General features: G+C 44.8%; 1 protein-coding gene across 5 annotated transcripts in view; it reads right to left on the reverse strand.

The window, feature by feature from the left end:
- Positions 1–2,403: 2,403 nt before the first annotated feature.
- Positions 2,404–19,027, reverse strand: part of P4HA2 (prolyl 4-hydroxylase subunit alpha 2) — a 38,493-nt gene continuing 21,869 nt past the window's right edge. The window contains exons 13-17 of one of the 5 annotated variants that reach the window (XR_003534108.1): positions 17,705–17,770; positions 15,533–15,601; positions 15,047–15,143; positions 13,896–14,322; positions 2,404–2,414 (exon numbers count right to left, since the gene is read on the reverse strand). Coding sequence is in view for 3 of the 5 variants with exons in the window: in XM_027682543.1 (XP_027538344.1) it covers positions 14,252–14,322; positions 15,047–15,143; positions 15,533–15,601; positions 17,705–17,770; positions 17,836–17,895 (363 nt within the window). In the remaining 2 variants the exon portion in view is untranslated. Of the gene's footprint in view, positions 2,415–13,854; positions 14,323–15,046; positions 15,144–15,532; positions 15,602–17,704; positions 17,896–19,027 lie in introns of those variants that run through there. The other 4 variants (XM_027682543.1, XM_027682541.1, XM_027682542.1 and 1 more) reach the window with 4 other exon arrangements.

A 19,027-nucleotide genomic window follows, 5' to 3' on the forward strand; every position in this document is an offset into this window, starting at 1 on the left:
CAAACATAAAACTCCCGTTTAGAGCACCTTTGGTATAAAACACCTTTTTGTTACCAATTCCTATAGATCAAAAGAGTTTAATAAAGTACATCAGATTGTCACCTTTCATTACAGAAGGAGTTAAAAGCAAAGCAATGTCAGGCCCCAGAGCCCCTGAGCCAGTCCTGGCTGTGAGCAGGAGCCAGTGCAGGGGCTCGGTGCCGACATCCGGCCACTGCAGCATCACCCCGAGGTGCATCCTGTGCACAGGGAGCTGCTGTCTCTCACCATCAGCCTGTTGATAACATCTTGCTAATTCTCTCCAGCAGCTTTAAAGCTATTTGACATTAAGTCAGGGTATGTTTGCCAGGTGGGTGAGGATTAAAAGGAGCGGCGCTGTTCCAAATGGGGTTTGGTACGAAAGTGATTCAATAAATGGATTTAGAAGATGTGTTTGCCTAATGGCTTAGATGAACATCCAGCCATGAACATAGTGCTTTGCATCTGCTGGCTCTGGTTATTAAATCCCCTTACACAGTAAGGTGGTGGTTGAACCTCTTGTCAGCAGCTTCCCGTGGGGCAAACGATCCAGACAGAATTGGGGAAGGTAAAGGACACTGTCCTTCCTTCCCTCACCTCTCCCACCTCCAGAGGTGAGGAGCAGAATGGGCTTCCTTGTGTTACCAAGAGACACTGGAATTCACACAGGAGAAAGTACAGAGATATGCTTGTTGGTTTTTTACTTCTGTTTCTCATCTTTCAGTGTGCCAGTTTAGTGCATTTAAACTTTCATCTCAGTGACTCATTTCAATCTGCTGTACCTCAGGTTGTCAGCTGAAAAAAGCTTGCAGATGCCTAAAGGTTCTTGGTGTCCTAACAGCCTGTGTGGGAAATGAGGGGGCCTGGACACCAGGGGACCAAGAGCATCTTGATACTAAAATTTTGCCCTTTGAGAGGATGATTCAGGCCTCTCGTCACAGAGTAGAACCAAAACAGGGCTGGAAAGTGCTGCCATGACAATCATTCCCCACGTGGTTTATGCTGTAAGAACCTTTCACATAGTACTGGAAAATATAAATAACTTCTCCAGTGTGCAAAGCAGGTAAATGAATAGTGAATAACATGGCCATGGTTTACATGCCAATTTGATTGTTAAAGCAGGGACACCTGAAACATACCCAGACAAAGAACTTAGAACATCATCCAGTCTCAAATATTCGTACTATTATTATTTAGAAGACTACCCAAGGGGAAATATATCCCTGACTCAACACAAAATTTCCCTACTCAGATCTGGAAAAACTCATCCACCACTTCTGTGCTTCGTCAGACGTTTCCTACGAAATACCGTATCTCAAAATCAAATAGAGGTTTAGAATAGAAAATGGGCCATTCTGCAAATACTTAGGGGAGACCCTGAATCAGCTGTCCCTGGCTGGTGAGGATGTTGGCCCAGCTTGGTGCTGACGTGCTCCAGCTGAGAGTTTGGCTCCTTCCTCACCCTTTCCAAACAGTGCTCGCCAAACGTGTTTCTTCTGGCACCGTACAAGGGCTTCCTCCCAGCTCTCTGCTGGAGCCAGGGCTGTTCCTGAGCACAGGGTGAGGTGAGGCAGCCCAGGTGCCCCAGGACAGGTTACAAAACCTCCCACTGCACTGCCAGGCATGGTTGGCACTAAGGCTGATGATGAGCAATTTCCCTTTTCTTGGTGGCCAGAAATAACTTCTCACTGAGAGCTCCCTCGGTGACACTTATTAGCTGAAATATTAATTGCAACATAGCATGGAACAAATCAGCCTGTTCATTTTTTTTTCCTCACAGATGCATTACCTTCACATTAGCAAAGTTCTGGCTCTGCAATTGCACTTCTGAACAGAGAGTTCTCTGGAAGGGAACTGCCTCGTGTGTCTGCTCTGAGCTGACTGTGCTGGGACAGCCCTGGCTCCTCTCCTGGGGGATGCACCCAAAGCACCCCTGGTTCTCCTCCACACAACATGCCACTGTCCTTGCAGCCCTCCCTCTCACCTACCAACATGTCCCCATGTAAAATTACCTACAATAAGGGCCCAAGTAGCTTTAATGAAGAAGCAAACATTGCCCCCACCCCAAGAAGGAGAAGCTGCAGTTGCCAGCTGGGATTGCAGATTTGCACAGCACTGTCATACAAATTAACTGTGCCAGGGTAAGAACCAGCTCTCACACTTCCTAATTATGATGAACAAACAGCCTCTTGTTTTCTTTTCAGGTCAAAGAAAAGATATTTGCAAATAAAAGCAGTCAGCTTTGCAAGGCTGCTGTACATGTCTGTCCCCACCTCTGCTCACACAAGCCCACCCAAGTCATGCTGCAGCTGCACAGGGATGGTTGATTAGGTCCTGTGGGCTCCACCCTCAGCTGATATTTGTTTCAGATGTGCTGAAATCTTTAAACTTTAAATCTTTAAACAAAATATTTACAGCAATATAAGATGTGGTCCTATCTGAGAGGAAACAATCAGCTTCATGGCTGCGTTACTACAAGTTTTCTCTGGTATTTTCCTGGATAGGACAGGCTAAGGAAAGCATAGGAATGGATTCAAACTCACAGAGAGCAGGGTTAGACTAGATGTGAGGAAGAAATTGTTCCCTGTGAGGGTGGGGAGGCCCTGGCACAGGTTGCCCAGAGAAGCTGTGGCTGCCCCTGGATCCCTGGAAGTGTCCAAGGCCAGGTTGGACGGGGCTTGGAGCAACCTGGGCTAGTGGAAGGTGTCCCTGCCCATGGCAGGGGGTGGCACTGGATGGGCTTTAAGGTCCCCTCCATCCCAAACCACTGTGAGTCTATGATTTTATGGTTCATAGGTTTTTCTTTTATAATCTCTCATATATTGTTTGTGCCCTTGCACGTGGTTCTGGGACCAAAGCATTGCTCTGAGGTTACACCATTAGGGAATTTACCAGAACATTAATCAGAAAAGTTTCTTAAACCAGATATGCTGCTAATTCAACTCACCAAGTTGTTGTTGCTTTCTTATTTTCATGATTTATGACCGAGATAAGATAGTAATCACATCCTGCACTTACTCAGCTATTCTATATAAGCCAGTTTAATATCTGCCAAGACAGATGAGCTTGAATTCAAAGCCCATTTCAGATTACAGGGGTCAAGCTCCCTAAAATTAACACTTTTAAAATGCATCCTTGCTTATTCTTGCTACTCTTGAGCTCTGGGGTGTCCAGTCACTTTCTCCCTCTGAAGAAAATGCAGAATGAGACTAAAGACACGACGATTGATGAAATGCTCTGTTTGCTTGAGGCTGACAATGAGGCCATAAATGTAAATGATTTTCCACTTCCCTCACACCAGATTTACTTTTTGAGATGATTTCTAATTTCTGACTAATGGATTTCTGTTCTTTCCAGGAGAAGTTCCTCAAACCACTCCACATACAGGTAAGAACTTGTTGTTTCCCATTCTGTTATTATCATTCAGAGTCTCCAAAGGGAACCTGGAGCATAACCTCTGTCATAGCAAGCCCGAGGGCATTTAAAGGCAACCTGTAATTGTTGTAGATGTAAATGCTGTCCCAAAATACTGATGTAATGTTGTATTTTTAAGAGATTATAAGAATGTGGCTACCAACCATTCAAATTGCTACCAGAGATAAACAGTACCCCACCTCAGTTTGTATCAGTTCTATTTAATGCTTTTCCAGAGAAATTTCTGTTGGTGACTGCAAAGCCTGGTCTCCAAATGACTGGCAATATACAGAAAATGGTTGAAGTAGCTCTCTCTAAGTGTCCTACTTCCAAGGCAAAGAAAAAGGAATCACTCTCTGATTTAGGTGGAATTGAATCAAATTCCCAACGTGGTCACATTCACCACTGACAGAAAAGCTTTCTAGTTACAAACCAGAACACTGTTTATTTTCCATTTTCCTCTCAGAGACTAAGTTGTGCACACAATAACACCGAAACATTTATTCACGAACTGAGAAAGGTTCCCACATGGAAGTGCGTGAGGAAAGTGGAGAAAGGTTTGCAAAGGCTAGAAAAAAACTGCTACATTTTGAAGGTAAGCTTCTGCTATTTGTTTGATTTGACTTTCAAACATTTTCTTGTAATTACCCATTTATCCAGAGGTTTTAACACCAAGGGATTCACCACGTTCATTTTTTGGCAACGAAATTGTCACTCATTTTTAATTTTGGACCAGCTGCAGTCCCAGTGAAGGATATCAAACTTTGTGTCTCATGCAAAAATCAGTCTTATAAAGCTGATATCAAAATAGTTCATTTAGACCTGCAGTAATGCAGATAATTTATTAGGTGCAATTAATAATGACCTGTACAGCTTGTCCTTCAGGAAGGACAGGGCAACTGATGGCAGAAAAGACACAGACCAGGAATATTACAGAGAAATCCAAAAGAGAGAAAGAGGGAAATTAAGGGGATAAAAAATTGGGTTTGCATGGACCAGTGGCTGAACTTGCAACAGTGACTGGGCTCAGACAGTTCCCTGGAATAGTGAAACAGGCTTTAGGAAGCAGCCCAGATAAGCACCAGATAATTTGTAACTCCTGCAGCTGCAGAATAAACCATGTCTAAGGCTGCCGTCAGACCAGCGTGTGCTGAGCTCCAACTGCTGCAGCCGGTGATGCTGGGAGCCAGCCAGCACCCCACACTCCCTCCCTGTCCCCAGGATTTGGGTATTATGAGAGAAACGTTTTGACCTGACTCCCCTTCTCCCAGTTGGGCAGATGACTCCCCTGCCCCCAGAAAAATCTGCAGTATCCTGGAAGAGAATGGCTGATGAGTAATGATTTCTAAGAACTGTGTGGAATGTCCTGGGGGCTGTGAAGGGCAGCCTCATCCTCCATCCCAGAGAGCTGAGGAGGAATGTGCAGCATTTGGGAGGGATTCCTCTGTTAACTCACATCAGCATCTGCTCTTTCCTCTCAGAAATCTCCAGCCAAAGACAAAAGATGCTCGGAGACGGCAAAAACAAGTTTCTCACGATTTAAAGAGAGTCTGAAGGAATTCTTGAGATGGGTGAACGAGAAGCTGGACTGCAACAACGTCGGGAGAAGTGACTCGGGTTTGTACCCGAACGGCAAATGCACCTGCCGGGATCCCTGGGAATCCCAGCCAGGCTCGGGTTAGGGAAGAGCTGCCCAGGCACTGTGGGGCTGGGTAGGAAGGGGAGGGGGAGAGATGGCTGTTACAAAGCAGAATCTTTGCTAATTAACGTGGATATTCTGATGCTAATTAATGCTAATCTTTGCTGGCTAATGCAAGCGGGCACGTTAAAACTGCACACGGTAATTAAAGCTCTGTATAACCAGCATGGCCAGGTATTGTCATTTATTTTGTGCCTTATCAAATGTGTTGTTATGTCAGCTGAGATACTTAGTAAGGCTTGATGTCTGGGGGGTTTGCACAAAGGAACAGAAGACCCAACCCTGACCCACAGACAGGGAGATCCAGCACAGCCCCCGGGGATGGAAGGGACTCAACACCCCCCATTCCCACCCTCTGCTTTAACCCCCAGCACAACACCCTTACTTTTAATTTCTGCTGCTTTACACTGGGCTTGAACATGAACCTGACCAAACAAATCTCCAGGTTCCATGTGCTGCTCAGTGTCTTCTCCCTTGGCACTGAGTAGCTTTTGCTCTGCCTTTTTCCCATTTTTTCAGTATGCAGCATTTATAGAGGTTTTGTCTAGATCCAAACCAGTGCTGAATCATGTTTTAAAAGCAACACAGAGCATAATATTCCTTGCATGAGACCTTGCATGTCTCTGTGTAAATCAGCACAAACTGGGTGCCAGATGCTGTTTTTTCTGGTATACATTTTTTTTTATTTTTGCAAAAGTCTTAGGCAGAGACTTGAAAGGGGAGAAGGTTTTAAAAAAGGCAGACTGTCACAAAGGAGGGATTAAGGGCAATTCCTGTCACAGGTTTACCAGTATTCCCAGTCTGCAACACCACCACCAGGATAACAGCTAGGAGAGGTCATGGATGGCAGGTCTCCCAGGGGTTGGAGATGCCTGTTTCCATGTGCACAGGCAGCAGCAACACAGTGGTATCCCAGGATTCACAGGCACCACAGATTTCAAGGGTTTGTCCTCACTGCTTAGAGAAGATGGGGGAACCCAGACTTCTCTAAATACAGATAGAACTATAATTCATCATAAAATTGAGCCAAAGGAAAATTGGCACATATCAGAATCTGGCTGTATCAGAATCTAGCTGATACCAGTCAAAAATCTATAGCTTTTCCCAGCTCAGCAAAAGGCTGAGACATGAATTTGAAACTACTTCAATAAAACACAACGGAGTCAGTTTGGTTTTCTAACTCCAAAATATCACAGATATCTGCTTGCAAGACAAATCTTATCTTTGTGCTTAGACCTTTGCTGCTACTGAACACACTTCACCACACGTACTCACAGCCTGCCCAAGGTCAGGGAATTTTGGACAAGGATTGGCGTTGAAGCCACTGACAACCACAGAAATTACTTGTCACAGAAGTATGATTTATCACACATGTAAACCAGATAAAATTCAAGCCAGAAGGTTTCCCATCATGTCTTGAACACTAACCAAAATCCAGTCTAGAGTGAAACATCAGAACTGATTTTTGCAGCTGACAAAACAGTGGTAAGAGGAAGAAAGAGATGCAGCATTTATAAGTCATGTGGAGGAAAAAAATGTGTCATATTTTCATGCCTCAGTCTAAACATAAGGAGTTTTCTATCATGCTCAGCAGGCCCTGAACCATCAGGTATCTCCAGGTTAGAACAGCAGTGGAGGCGTGGTGGTAAAATTCTTGGTGTGGCTGTCTGCACCTTCCTGCATCCCAGGCAAGATAAGCACTTCAGAAACCCCCACACTGCAGTGACCTTTGGAACTAAAGGATAAACTGGCAAAGCTCAAAGCCTGTGAAAGCATCTGAGTGCCAGCGTGACTGGAATTGCAGCAGGGCTCTGCAGGGCAGTGCTCCCACAGCCAGGGGGGGGATGAGTTCCCATGGTTGTGTGTGAAAGGATGGGACCTACACAAAGAAGCAAAGCAGCTGAACTGCTGTCCTGGAGCAACTCACAGCACATCCAGGAAATGCAACCAATACTGTCCTTCCACTCAGAGCAGCTGCTGAGTGAGACCAGAATTTGCTCATATGTTCAGCCCCACCTCTCCTTCCAGAGGATTTGAAACACATTGGGCTTAAAACAAACCACTTTTAAACTGAGTATCTTCCAATATTTTTCATTCTCGACATCACTGTTTAATTTTATGAATCTATGATCTCACCTTAGCCCCAGGGTTTTCCTTGAGGGGATGCAGAGCTCCCTCCCCCACCCAGCCCAGCCCCTTCAAAGGACAACTCAGTTTAAAATCCAGAAAGAAATTGGAGAGTGCTTTGTTTGGTTTCACAAATCCTAGAGATTAACAAAGTGCTCCTGTCCAACCCTACGAGAAAGAAGAGATCAAACCACAACATTGTCTGGAGCTGGCCCTGTCCAAACACACACTGCAAGGGCTTTGCAGGATCTCACAGGGGCAGAGACACTACACCAGTCAGTGTTTGACCTGGGATGGTCAACAGAAGAGTTGTGTTATCATCAGAAAGACATTTATTCTGCAGCAGCCCGTGGTTTTTGGGAGTTCTTATCCAAGAACATCTTTCTATTATCACCTGTGGTCAGGTTGGCTGAGACACAGTTGGGTTTTCCCTGCTGGGCACCCACCTACTCCAGCAGCTCCTCCAAGGCTTAACTTTAATGCAATTCAGTTTAGCTTTGAAAATTCTGAGCTGACCTTTGGGCTTGCTATCCCATTGACTTGATCAGAAAGTCCTGTGGCACCCCCAGCACGACACATATTTGGATTTTAAAGTTCATAACGAAAGGAAAAAAAATGCTGCACTCACTCCTACACCCACTCTTAAATCCATGTCATTCCCCCTGTACAGATATCTACTTTTCCATGCATCTGCTTGCAGCCCTTGCATCAAGGAAATGCAGAAAAGAAAAGCAGTTCAGAATTCAATTTTGACCTTTCAGGTTGGGTAGGTAGCAGCATTTTCCTCACCAACTTTATGAATGCATTTATTCTGTATTTACAGCGTTTCCCACACATTTCCTGCACACACACATTTCCCTTTCTCACAGGGTCCTCGAGGTCAAAGCCATGCCCAGTTGTTCCTCATGCTTCTACAGGGTGAAACAACCAAGCAAACCTCACAAAGCAAACAAGTAAAAAATTCATACCACCCCAGTGCCCTGGGGTCTTTAAGGAGTCAGAGGATACACTGTGATAAAACAACTAAAGCTTTTAAAATACTCTGATTCAGGTTATACTTAATGCCAGTGCTGCTATAGAAATTTGAAGAAGAGACATGATTTAGGATGATTCCTGATACCATTCAGCAATCTGAAGTTGCTCTCAGAGCCCTCCTGCTCTCAGTTATATCAGAGAGAAGACTCACACAAGTCTCACCCGCAGGATTTAACCCAAAGGAAACACAGTCAGATAACTTCAGTGGGTAAATTCTTCCCATGACTTTATCAGAGTGGAGAAATACAACAGGCACTGAGGCTGCAGTCACAGCTGAAGTATTTTAAACTCAGTTTTGTTGTGTGTTAAGACACAAAAGCCACATCCTTGAGTCACAAATGCTGTGAGCTATAGCGGGTAAAGAATATACTCTTGTTAAAAGAAACCATAACCTTCTCTAATAAAAATGGCCCTGACTACAGGACACAATGGAAAATAATAAAGAAAAAAAAGAAAAAAAAAGTCAGTGGAAGAAATGGCAAGAATGAAATCATTCGTTTGAGCTCACAGCACATCAGTAATCCATAGGCTGTAAGTCTGGTTATCATTGACAGTAACCTCATGCAAAAGTATAAAGAATTTATTTCCCAAAGATGTAAGACCCTACAGAAACCCCATCTAACATTCAGAAACAATCCTGAACCAACCCTAATTCTCTACATCCAATTTCCTAAGTTATTTGAATCTTCATCCAGACTTTGAAGCTTTTTAAGTGCATTGCTCCAAGTGTTCTCAAAGGCAATGGAAAAAAAAAAAAGAAATCTGGATCTAATGTTCTTGGCAGCAGCATAATCTGTGTTCTAATAACTTCCATAAGTACTGGGCTCGCATGCCTCGAAGCATATTTTATCTGTGATACACTTCACGTGCAAGGGCTTTTAATTTTTATTACTTGCAATTAAGCCTTCCTACTCGGTCCTCACAACAGGGTCTGAGGTTTGGGTGCAGGACAGAAGTCTGTAGGGACCTGAGTGCACTTTTAACCACCTCCCATGAGCAAAGAAACCAACAGAAGGAATGGGAAAGCCCTGTCCCTGCCTCCCACCACTGTCTGTGACAGCACCATCTCTGTTCTCTCTGACTGGAGCAGAGGAGCAGGAGGCACATCCCATCCACCTCCCTGCTGAGTCAGCACACAGCCATGCCTCTGCACACAGAGCACTTGCATCCACTCTCCATAAATCCTGACCCCTGATCCTTGAAAAGCCACAGCCCAGCTGGCAAATTCAAACACATCACAATAATGGTTGCTCTCCTTGAACTTAAATATTGCCCCCCTCCCCCAGATTGCATATTTCAAATAAATTCAAATACAACAGGTAGAGCCAGAGGTACAAATCATTTTCCTGGTGGCCAGAAGGCTACTGGGTATATCTGATAGTTTCCAAAGTACACCACAGGAATGAGCTTACCTTATTGCTTCTTTGTTCTTGCAAGATGCTCCACAGGACTGAGTCACCTGTGATCATTGACAGCCTGCGATGGGAGAGGTTTTAAAAGTATTTTACCTTTAGAAAAGCCATAAAGGAAGTTAGAAAACAAAACAGAAAGAGGTGTGATAGACTGAGAGAGACCTCCCTCCCTCCCTGAGATGGAGGGGTGAGATAAGGCTGTGGTTGAGGTGGTGGGAGCTGAGCACAGGCCGTGGTCATCACTCTCCACTTCCTGCCCCCTCCAGAATTCACTCCCCAAAAGCACATGAAACGGAATTAAAATGAGCTTGCTTCAGTTTTTGACATGAATGCAGTGCTGCTGGAAGGCTGGGGATGGACAACCCTGGATGAGGGACTCTGCATGCCAAGGATGGATCCTGCCTCCCCAAGCCCCACTGGAGGGAGGGGTCTCACTGCAGGGTTCCCATCCTCTGCCAGGCTGCAGACACTGGGCAGGCTCAGGCCCTTGGTGTCAGGTCTGGTTTGCAGACTGGCAATCCAGCAGAAAGTATAACCCAATTTCCAGGAGCTCAAACGAGCTGCTCATTCTGCAATCTCATCAGGATTCAAATCAGTCATCACAAACATCCTTTATCCAGTTGTTACTCACTGAGCCTCTCTCAGTTCTAGAGAACACATCCCTCCCAGCAGCTCTGCTGCTGCTGTGGCTTTCCAGTTACAGCAACACCTCCTTGTCTGAGGGAAAAGGCACAAAAACACAGTTCTGAGCACTAACCCTGAGCCCCACAGCCAGCACCACTTATTGCAGGGCAGCTCCAGCCCCAGAGCTGGGTGTGAGATGCTCACACAGGCACTCACACACCTGCAGCAACACACACCAGGTGAAAAGCTTTGCCCACGATTGGCCCTGGCAGGACCTGCACAGCTGCTCTCCCTTAAAACCATCAGACACAACCTGAGCAACATTGAGCTGGTTCCCAGCAGCTTCTGCAAGTGCTGTTTGACACCTGGTGCAGATCTCTGCTGTGCTAACAACCTGCTGGCCACTGCTCCTGCTGCCAAGGGCTGCACAGGCTCCTCAAAGGCACTCAAGGGATGAGCATCACTCACAGGAGATAATTCAGCATCTTATTAACAAGGAATTTGTTTTTAATAACACTTGGTATATTTTAAAGTTGTTTTGTTTTGGTGTTTTTCATGAAAGTGCTTCAAAAAAAGGAAAGCTGGTTCCTAGGAAACGACTGAGCCCTGGAGTGGTCAGGCAGTTGGACCAGATGATTGCTGCAGGTCCCTTCCAGCTGAACAATTGCATTAATTCCTCCCTCCCAGGCTCCAAGTGTTCCTTCTCACACTATCCAGCCTCTCTGGCCAGAAGCTGGCCCAGCTGGATGGGATCAGCCCCCTGTTCCCTGAGCAGCTCTCGAGCCACCCTTGTGACAACGTGGCAGCCCCAGCACAGGCCAGGGGCACTGACAGAGGACTCGGGTGTGGGACACCCTGCACACATGGTCTGGGCACAGGGGAAGTGTTTGACAGTGCTGCCTTTGAGGAATTTCCCAAATTGATACTCCCCACAGGATTAAACCCAAATTGCAAACTCATTGTGACTTTATGGGTCAAGTGCCCAACGAACAGGGGCTGTTATGTATTAACAGCTCAGGAAGTTTTCCTGACAACACAAGCATGGCTGGGCAGATCCTTTCTTTAGACAGGGGTTTCTTGGCTATCTCTGTGGTCTAGGACACGTGAGGGATCTGACCTGACAGGTATTTAGAAGAGAAGTGGGATTAGTACAGTGCTGCTGGGGTAACTCTGGGTACATTCACAGGACGGAGCCCCTGAGTCCTTCTGAGCCTTTGGGGGCAGCTGCTCAGCCCTGCTGGGCTTGGTGCTGGGTCACAGGTGTTAAACCCCCCCATCCCCTTGGCTGCACAATTGGCTCCACAACTGAGGGCTGGGAGATGTGGTTGCCTTTATCTTTATATCCATCCCCAGAGTCGTACTGAGGCATTTCTTAGAGAACATTTAGTACCTGATGGTGGTTTCCTAGAGACAAACATCTTCCTGGCCTATTTTATCTGTTTTCAAATCTAACAATAATTTCTGTGCTGATTCAGTAAAAACCAGGTAGGTGCTTCTGAATAGCTGTGAAAAGGAAGGGGTTTGTTCATGATTAGGTGGATTGGACCATTATGTATTTGTTCATCTCATCCTGATGGTGCCTTTTCTGATCTAATGGAGGAAAAGGTATTTTCCAAGCTGTTTGCTGTTCCCTACAGCTCAGCAGTGCCTGCATCCCTCCTCTGTCTCTAAGGAGGCACTGGGTGAGACAAACCCCACGTGGCAGCATCCCACCAGCAAAGCAAGAGCAGGGCAGTGCTGGAAGGTGGAGCCAGACCTTAGACTAAAATATCCAGGAGAGCTGAGGGAGAGGAGCATTCCTGGGAACACCAATCCTACTCCATTCTTGTAAAATCCAACCTCTGAGCTGGCACAAGAAACACTTCTGATTTCCTGAACTCAGAGCTGCTGTTTCTGAAAGAAGAGAAAGTGCAACCACAGTCAGAGCAGCACGTTGGCAGAACTGAATGCCAAGTGCCAAAGACAGGCACTGATTACAGGAGGGTGAGCAAGCAGCTGCTGAACTCTCTGAAGCTTCAAGCTTGTGGTTTCCCAGGCATGAGATAAAAATGGCATTTCATCATTAAATGGTTTCCTCCTAAGAGCTCTCCAGTTCTTTTGCTGACCAAAAAAGCCAAAGCACCCCTGCGAATCTGGGACCTGCTCATTGCTTTGGCAGGTGCACAAGGTAAGGAATAAACAGGACAAAAATGGGTTTAACCAAAAAAGAGAAACCCCACTGCTGAGGGTACTGGTGTGGGTTTGTGTCCCAGTAGTGTTTGATTCTTGGTGCCCTCCAAGGGCAGCAGCTCTGCCTGGGCAGCCTGGCTGTGTTTTGGGTGAGTTGGGCATGCAAACACCCCGACTCCATTTCTCTTTGCCCAGGTTGTGTCTTGCAGCTCTTCCCATCTGCATTCCAACCCAGGAGGGACATGTCTCTCTTGGCTCCCAGATTTCCCACAGTCCAGTTTTATTTGCTGAATCAGTGATGCTTTTTTGCTTTTTCTCTCCCTGCTTTTGCAAAAGGTTCACAAATTGCCAGAAAGAAAATCAGCTGTGCCTATGCAGAGAAAGAGGTTAACTGTCATATTCTGGTCATCTTCTACAACAACAGGAGACAGAATAGGGAGTATAATCTGCCAGACTACACAAACATGCCTGGGAGGCTCCTGAATCCCACAAGCCACATATGTTCTTTTCTCTCAAATTATTTATTATCTATTATTCTTCAGATCAGATTAGCAGCAAGCAAATCCTGCACACAGGATTGAAAGCAGTTTAGCATTCCAACAGTTCTGCATCCACACTCATCACCTCCTACTTTAGATGGGAGCAAGGTAGAAGACAACTCAGAAAAGAGGATTGGATTTTTCCCAGAGAAAACAAGCAAGACTATCTTTAAAAGTTCAGTATGATAACACACAGTTAACAATGGCATTTCCCAGCCCCCTGCACTGTTTCAGAAGTGGGATGTGCAGTGTTTGGCCAGAGTCCTGATGTGAACTTCATGTGTCAACATACCACGTTGACAGAAAGTCTAAGGAGGTTCCTCCTCCTCCCCCTGAAAGCCAAAGTGTTCCAAACAGAAATTGTGGCTCTGGCTCATCATCATTTGTTCTGCACATCTCAGACTGTCATACATTAAATGCTTTATTGTAAGCAAAGCTCCTTATTTCCCAAGTTCATATTATGATGAGAGATTTTACTGAGAAAACTGGAGGTCAACACTGAACTATTCTGGACAGGCAGCCAGCAACCACAAAATTCATGGCAAGCAAAGGAGCGCCCGGGGAGATGAGAGAGCAGCTCTTGAGCTGTGCTGTGCCAGGTCATTACAGCTTTCAGGAAAAAACACTGCAATTCCTGCAGCTACCTGCTGGAACTATTCACACAAAGCTTATCTGCAAGACTGGATTCTCATTCCTGGAAAGAAATGAAAGGAAAGAGGAAAGGTCCCCTGCTCCCCAAAACCAAGCACCGATGCACCTAATTAAGGACACCAAATAAAGAATCACTTCTGGAAAGAACATTTATTTTTGTTTCAAAACTTGTGATCCACAGAAACACAACAAAATCAACATGTACACAAAACTTTTTTTTAAAAAAACAACTTTGGTTCAAAGAAATATTTAACATCTAAATCTTCTGAGGTACAAAAGGCACAAGACCAAGCACCCAAACATTGAATTGCCCACAGCACTGTTTGCACCACTACCAAAGAGGAAGACTGGAGGGGGGAAGGCAGGGGGACATGGAAATGACAGCACCCAGAACACAAGGATGTGTACAATGCCATTTGCTTTCTTTCACAGGTGTTAGATAATTTGTTGTCCTTTTTGTGTAAAGTGACAGGACTCTTGGAGAAAAAGATGGATCATTTCTTAGAAATGAATTGGAACAAACAACAGTAGAAAAGGAAACAAAAACAAAAGCAGGCTGGGGTTCAGTCAACCTCTGTTCTCCCACAAGGTCTTAAGAATTCGTTTCCTCTTTCGTGAAACCATTTGTTTGAAACTGTGGAAACAAGAAAGTGGAATTAGTTACCACCATGTACAGTGTGAGTGTCACCACAACCCAGCTGGTTACACCAAGTAAAATCCCACCTCTCAGTCTGAGGATCCATGCTTAGAGTTCTCTACTCACCCCAGGGGAAATGCATACAAAGATGCAAAGGGTTGGGGAAGAAAGGATCTTCCCAACTGCACAGTTGTGGAGCCAAGAGCAGCAGAGCAGTGTGCTCTGGCTCTGGGATCACCAACAGCCAGCATGTTCCAGGGGAACACCTTGGAGGCTGGGGAAGGCAGCTGTGGCAAGGGATGACATGAAGCTTACAGCAGTAAGCAAAAACTCCTAGACATTCCCATTTACATTACAAGGAGCTCTCATCCTTTTGCAGTTAAAACTATGCACAAAGTTTTGTAAGAACAGACCTGATTCTGGCCAAAGGATAATTCAAGTCATCCTGATGCTGATGCACCACAAAAAACCAGTGACATTCTTACACTTTGTGCTGTCATTGGCAACAAAACAAACTCACTAGAAAAGCTACAGCTAAACAATGAAGCTGCTTAATGCTTCATAGACTGATTGTGGGAAATTTCATTATGGCCAAATGATTCTGGTAGTTAAAATGGCAACAGCCAGGTTATTAAATGCTGTTATAAGGGGTCAGTATATCCCCAAATTGCATATACATGAGCCTTCCTTCAGGTTTTGTTTCTGAAGGAGAATTACTTACCCCATTTACACCCTACTAGCACTGGACAAGCTGCATGCCTTGTTCTGTAATCCCCCTCACCACTTCTGAAGAGATTGTACCAGAACACTGCTGTTCCCTGGAAAGTGAAATCAGATGTGGATTAATCAGGGCCAGTGTAACTGCACAGGTCACACTGAGGGGAGGGGGGGCCTCTGAATTCAGCTACAGGCTCTTGGGAAGCACTTGAACAGGTCACCACTGACAGCACAGGGAGAACCCTCAGTACCACTCTGACTGAGCCACGCTCAGAGCACAGAGGAGTTCTACCTGAACACAGGTTTAATTTTCTAAAAGCAGCTGTACAGAGAAACTGTTCACTTTACACATCACAAAAAGAGGGAGATGCCCTTTAGTCTGCAAGATCAGAGCATTCTGTCACACCAGCTGACTTTTCCATGGACTGTGCTGAGGCAGAGACAGTAACTGGAGAGAGAAGGAATCAACCAAAACACAAACAGGCTTTACCTTCTTGGGCCATATTGCTGCCCCAAAATCTGGGAAAACTGTGGCTCCTCCAGCTTCTACGTCGCTCATCTGAGAAAACAAAGCCACAAACTGTCCATTTGAAGGTTTTATATCCGTGCAGTCCCACAAGCTAAAGTGCCCCAAGGCCTGAGATTTCCCCTTGCACCTCTACAAGGGGCACTGAAGAGAAAGGATGTGCTTCAAACAGCACCAACTGCAGAAGTAGCAGTACCTGTTGCTGAAGAATTTTCTTTCAGCTGAAGGCTTTTGTCCAGGTTATATATGTCTAGATTATATAGTATTTATTTCCACTAGCAGTTGGGTACCTGCAGTGTTAATGAGCCAATACTCCAGAACAAGGGAAAGGGCTACAGAGTAAGTGTTTCAAGAATTTTATTCCAGTTTATGATCCAATTAGGAAAACCAGTGTCTGTTAAACCACATGTTTCCTCATAAATTGAAACCATGCGTTTGGAACTAATTTTCATGATTTAGTTTATGCATCTTGGTCAACCACTTCAAAAACTATGCAAACTATCAGAAAACCTCACTTTCTGCACCGTTTCTATGCTGTTCACCAGCAATGTTACACCACTACAAGAGCTTTGTGCAGCTCAAGCTTTAACACCTACAGCTATGGGACTCTAAAGAAAAGCATTTATGCTTTGCCCTTCTACACTGGCATGAATTTAACCCTATTGAATCCATCAGTAGCAATGGATTCATTATAAATTCTAGACTTGACCCAAACCCCACTGAAATTCCTGGGGACACTCCCATTAAAAACAGAAAGTCTTTCCACTGATTTCAGTAAGTTTTGGGTCACATTCTGATTAAAAGAAACAAATTAGTCAGATCCAGCTCCCACTAAACTTTGAAACTACCATTAATACACTCCCCAAGGCCCCACATTTTCTGTTGCAACTTGGATTTCTGTTTAAAGCAGATGTTATTACCACTCTGGTGTCCTCCTGCTTGGTACCTACAATAAAAGGGCACGAGATGCCACAGGTACCAGGTGTTTGCCCCTTCCAACTAGAAAGCCTGTGCATGCAACTTTGTGAGTTAATACCTGTGTCTCAGCAACACAACCACTGTTTTTAGTAAGGCTGTTGGCAGGTGTATGATGTGTTCTACATGGGAGAAACAAGGGCAAAGTGCCTTTGACCATGTACAGCTGGCAGAGAATAAGGGGTGTATAATTCCCTCTAAATCAAGGCTTGGCCAAAATTCTGAGAGGCAAACAAAATACAGGTTGAGTTAACTTTAAAATGAAAACCTCTTTGCAGCAGACTATTTCACAGCTACTTTTCTTACTCCAAATTCTTGTTTCAGAGATTATTTCCTCCCCCCCAACAAATCAAATTAAAAGTATTTCTGATTCTGTTTTGAGCAGTATTTCACACTCAAAATACCAGCTCAGCCGTACATTTTTCATTACAGAATTTTCAAGTTGCATCACTCAGAAGTTAAAACACAGATAATTAGGTGATCCTAATGATATTGTGAGTATATGTTGACAGATAAAATATTGTCAGGAGGCTGCTGTGAAAGCCTGAGGCCGTGGTGGCAGTGATGTTTAGGATTCCAGTGTACATGGTCTGTGGGCTGCATAATGCATGCAACTAATGGATCTTCCAACTCTGCACTTGCAACCCAGTTGCACCAAGTTTATCAGCTCTGCCTCCTGCATTTGTTGAAGCAGCAGCTATGCCAGAGCACCCCTGGCTTTGGCACCCAGCTGAGGAGGAGGCTGACACACCACATCATCAGGTGCTGTCCAACAGTGGTGGCAGAACGTGACTGTCTCATTACGTGGCTGATAGTCAAGTTCTCCAACATCACACCACATGAGTACCCCCCACATTCACCTTTGGGAAATAAGCCAAATTCTCCTCTACACCCATGGAATCAAAGTAAGTAAAAGATTCCACAGCAGAGTGGCCAAAAAGGGGCAAGATGGGTCCTGAATTCAAATTTTCTGCTCTGAGGTTAAACACCATCAGAATTCTATCAGTTCAGATGGGACAGCACCTGATGCTGCAGGAATAATGAAATCCCTACTTCCAGATGCCAGGGTTTCTCTACAGATAACCAACTGCACAAGCTGCAAACAAGATGCTGCTCAGGTTATGCTCAGTGCACAAAGGATCATCAATCAATCATACTTACATAGTTTAAAAAAGTGGCCACACGATTTCCAGTCCCTAACCGCTTGAAAGCATCTGGCTCATCTTTCTATAAAATTAAATGAGAACAAACTGCAAATTTCGAGCTCACAGCAGACAGACAGAGGTACTTACATAGTTAAGGAACGTCGCTAGCCTATTTCCTTCCGATTTGAGTGTGCTGTCAAAGGGCCGCTGCAACAGACAACAACTTTAACCCCACAGCTCCACACAGGCTCCCCCCAGAGCCACAGGGAGCTCTGCAGAGATCCTCAGGCCCAGTTTGAAGAGCTGGCAGAGAAAGGGGACAGTTCATTTCGGGGGAAGCCATCCCAAGCTGCATGCACAGAGGAGCTGCACCAAAGCCATTCTGGGGGCAGAGGAGAAGCAGTGCCTGTGGCACACGTGTTATCCAAGGAAGGTTAACAACAGGCCATTGTTGTCCTGGGCACTCATCCAAAATCAACAGCTGAGGTGAATACAAAAAACCCTAATCTTCACTGGGCTCTAGATAACACAGTAGATTCTCATAGACACAGCAACTCAAAGAAATATTGTCATGAGAGGAGAAAATGCAGGTTTTTTTGCCAGCAGACAAAACCGTAGAGTAGCAATAATGAACTTCTTTCAGGTGGTTGCCTGTCTACAACTAAAGACCACATCAAAAAGATCAAATTGTCTTTAATCTGTAAGAAAAATTGAGTTTCGTTTGTCGAAGTAGGAGATCTCACTGGTGCCAGTTTAGAAGCAGAAAGAACATCTAGAATACCAGTGTCTCTCTTACCTTCAAACAAATGAAATAAAAAGTTTATTTACATTGCTAATAGTCAGGAAATCATTTCAGTCAGGAGATCTTCAAGTGCATTCTTACACACAAAAACAATATTTAACATTTAAAGAAAAAATCAGTATTTAAAAAGACAAACAGTAAGGAAAACCACAGCCACTGTCTCTAAAGTGTTATAGTTCGATCTACTTGAAATATATTTTAAGAAATAAGAGGTCTTTCCTGGAATGGGTTCACAAAATCCCCAAGACTCTGCATGTGCAAATTCAACCCGAAAGAGCCAACACTGGAGCACTGAGATCCAGGGGATTCCCTGGTTACTGCCACTGATGTGAAACCCATGACTTTCTGAACTTCAAGAGAAAAAAAATTCAAAAAAAAAAAATCTCTAACTCGAACAATTAATAAAATCTTCAAGTTGCAATATGCAACTATTGAAGTGCCCCTATTTGAGAACTGAGAGGGAACAAAAAGCTGCAAGGTGGATCACAGCAAATCTGGGATGCGCGCAAAAAAATCTGGGATGCGCGCAAAAAAATC

This window comes from Neopelma chrysocephalum, unplaced genomic scaffold (assembly GCF_003984885.1).
Source record: "Neopelma chrysocephalum unplaced genomic scaffold, ASM398488v2 Primary Assembly neopelma1_63, whole genome shotgun sequence".
Lineage (NCBI taxonomy): Eukaryota > Metazoa > Chordata > Aves > Passeriformes > Pipridae > Neopelma > Neopelma chrysocephalum.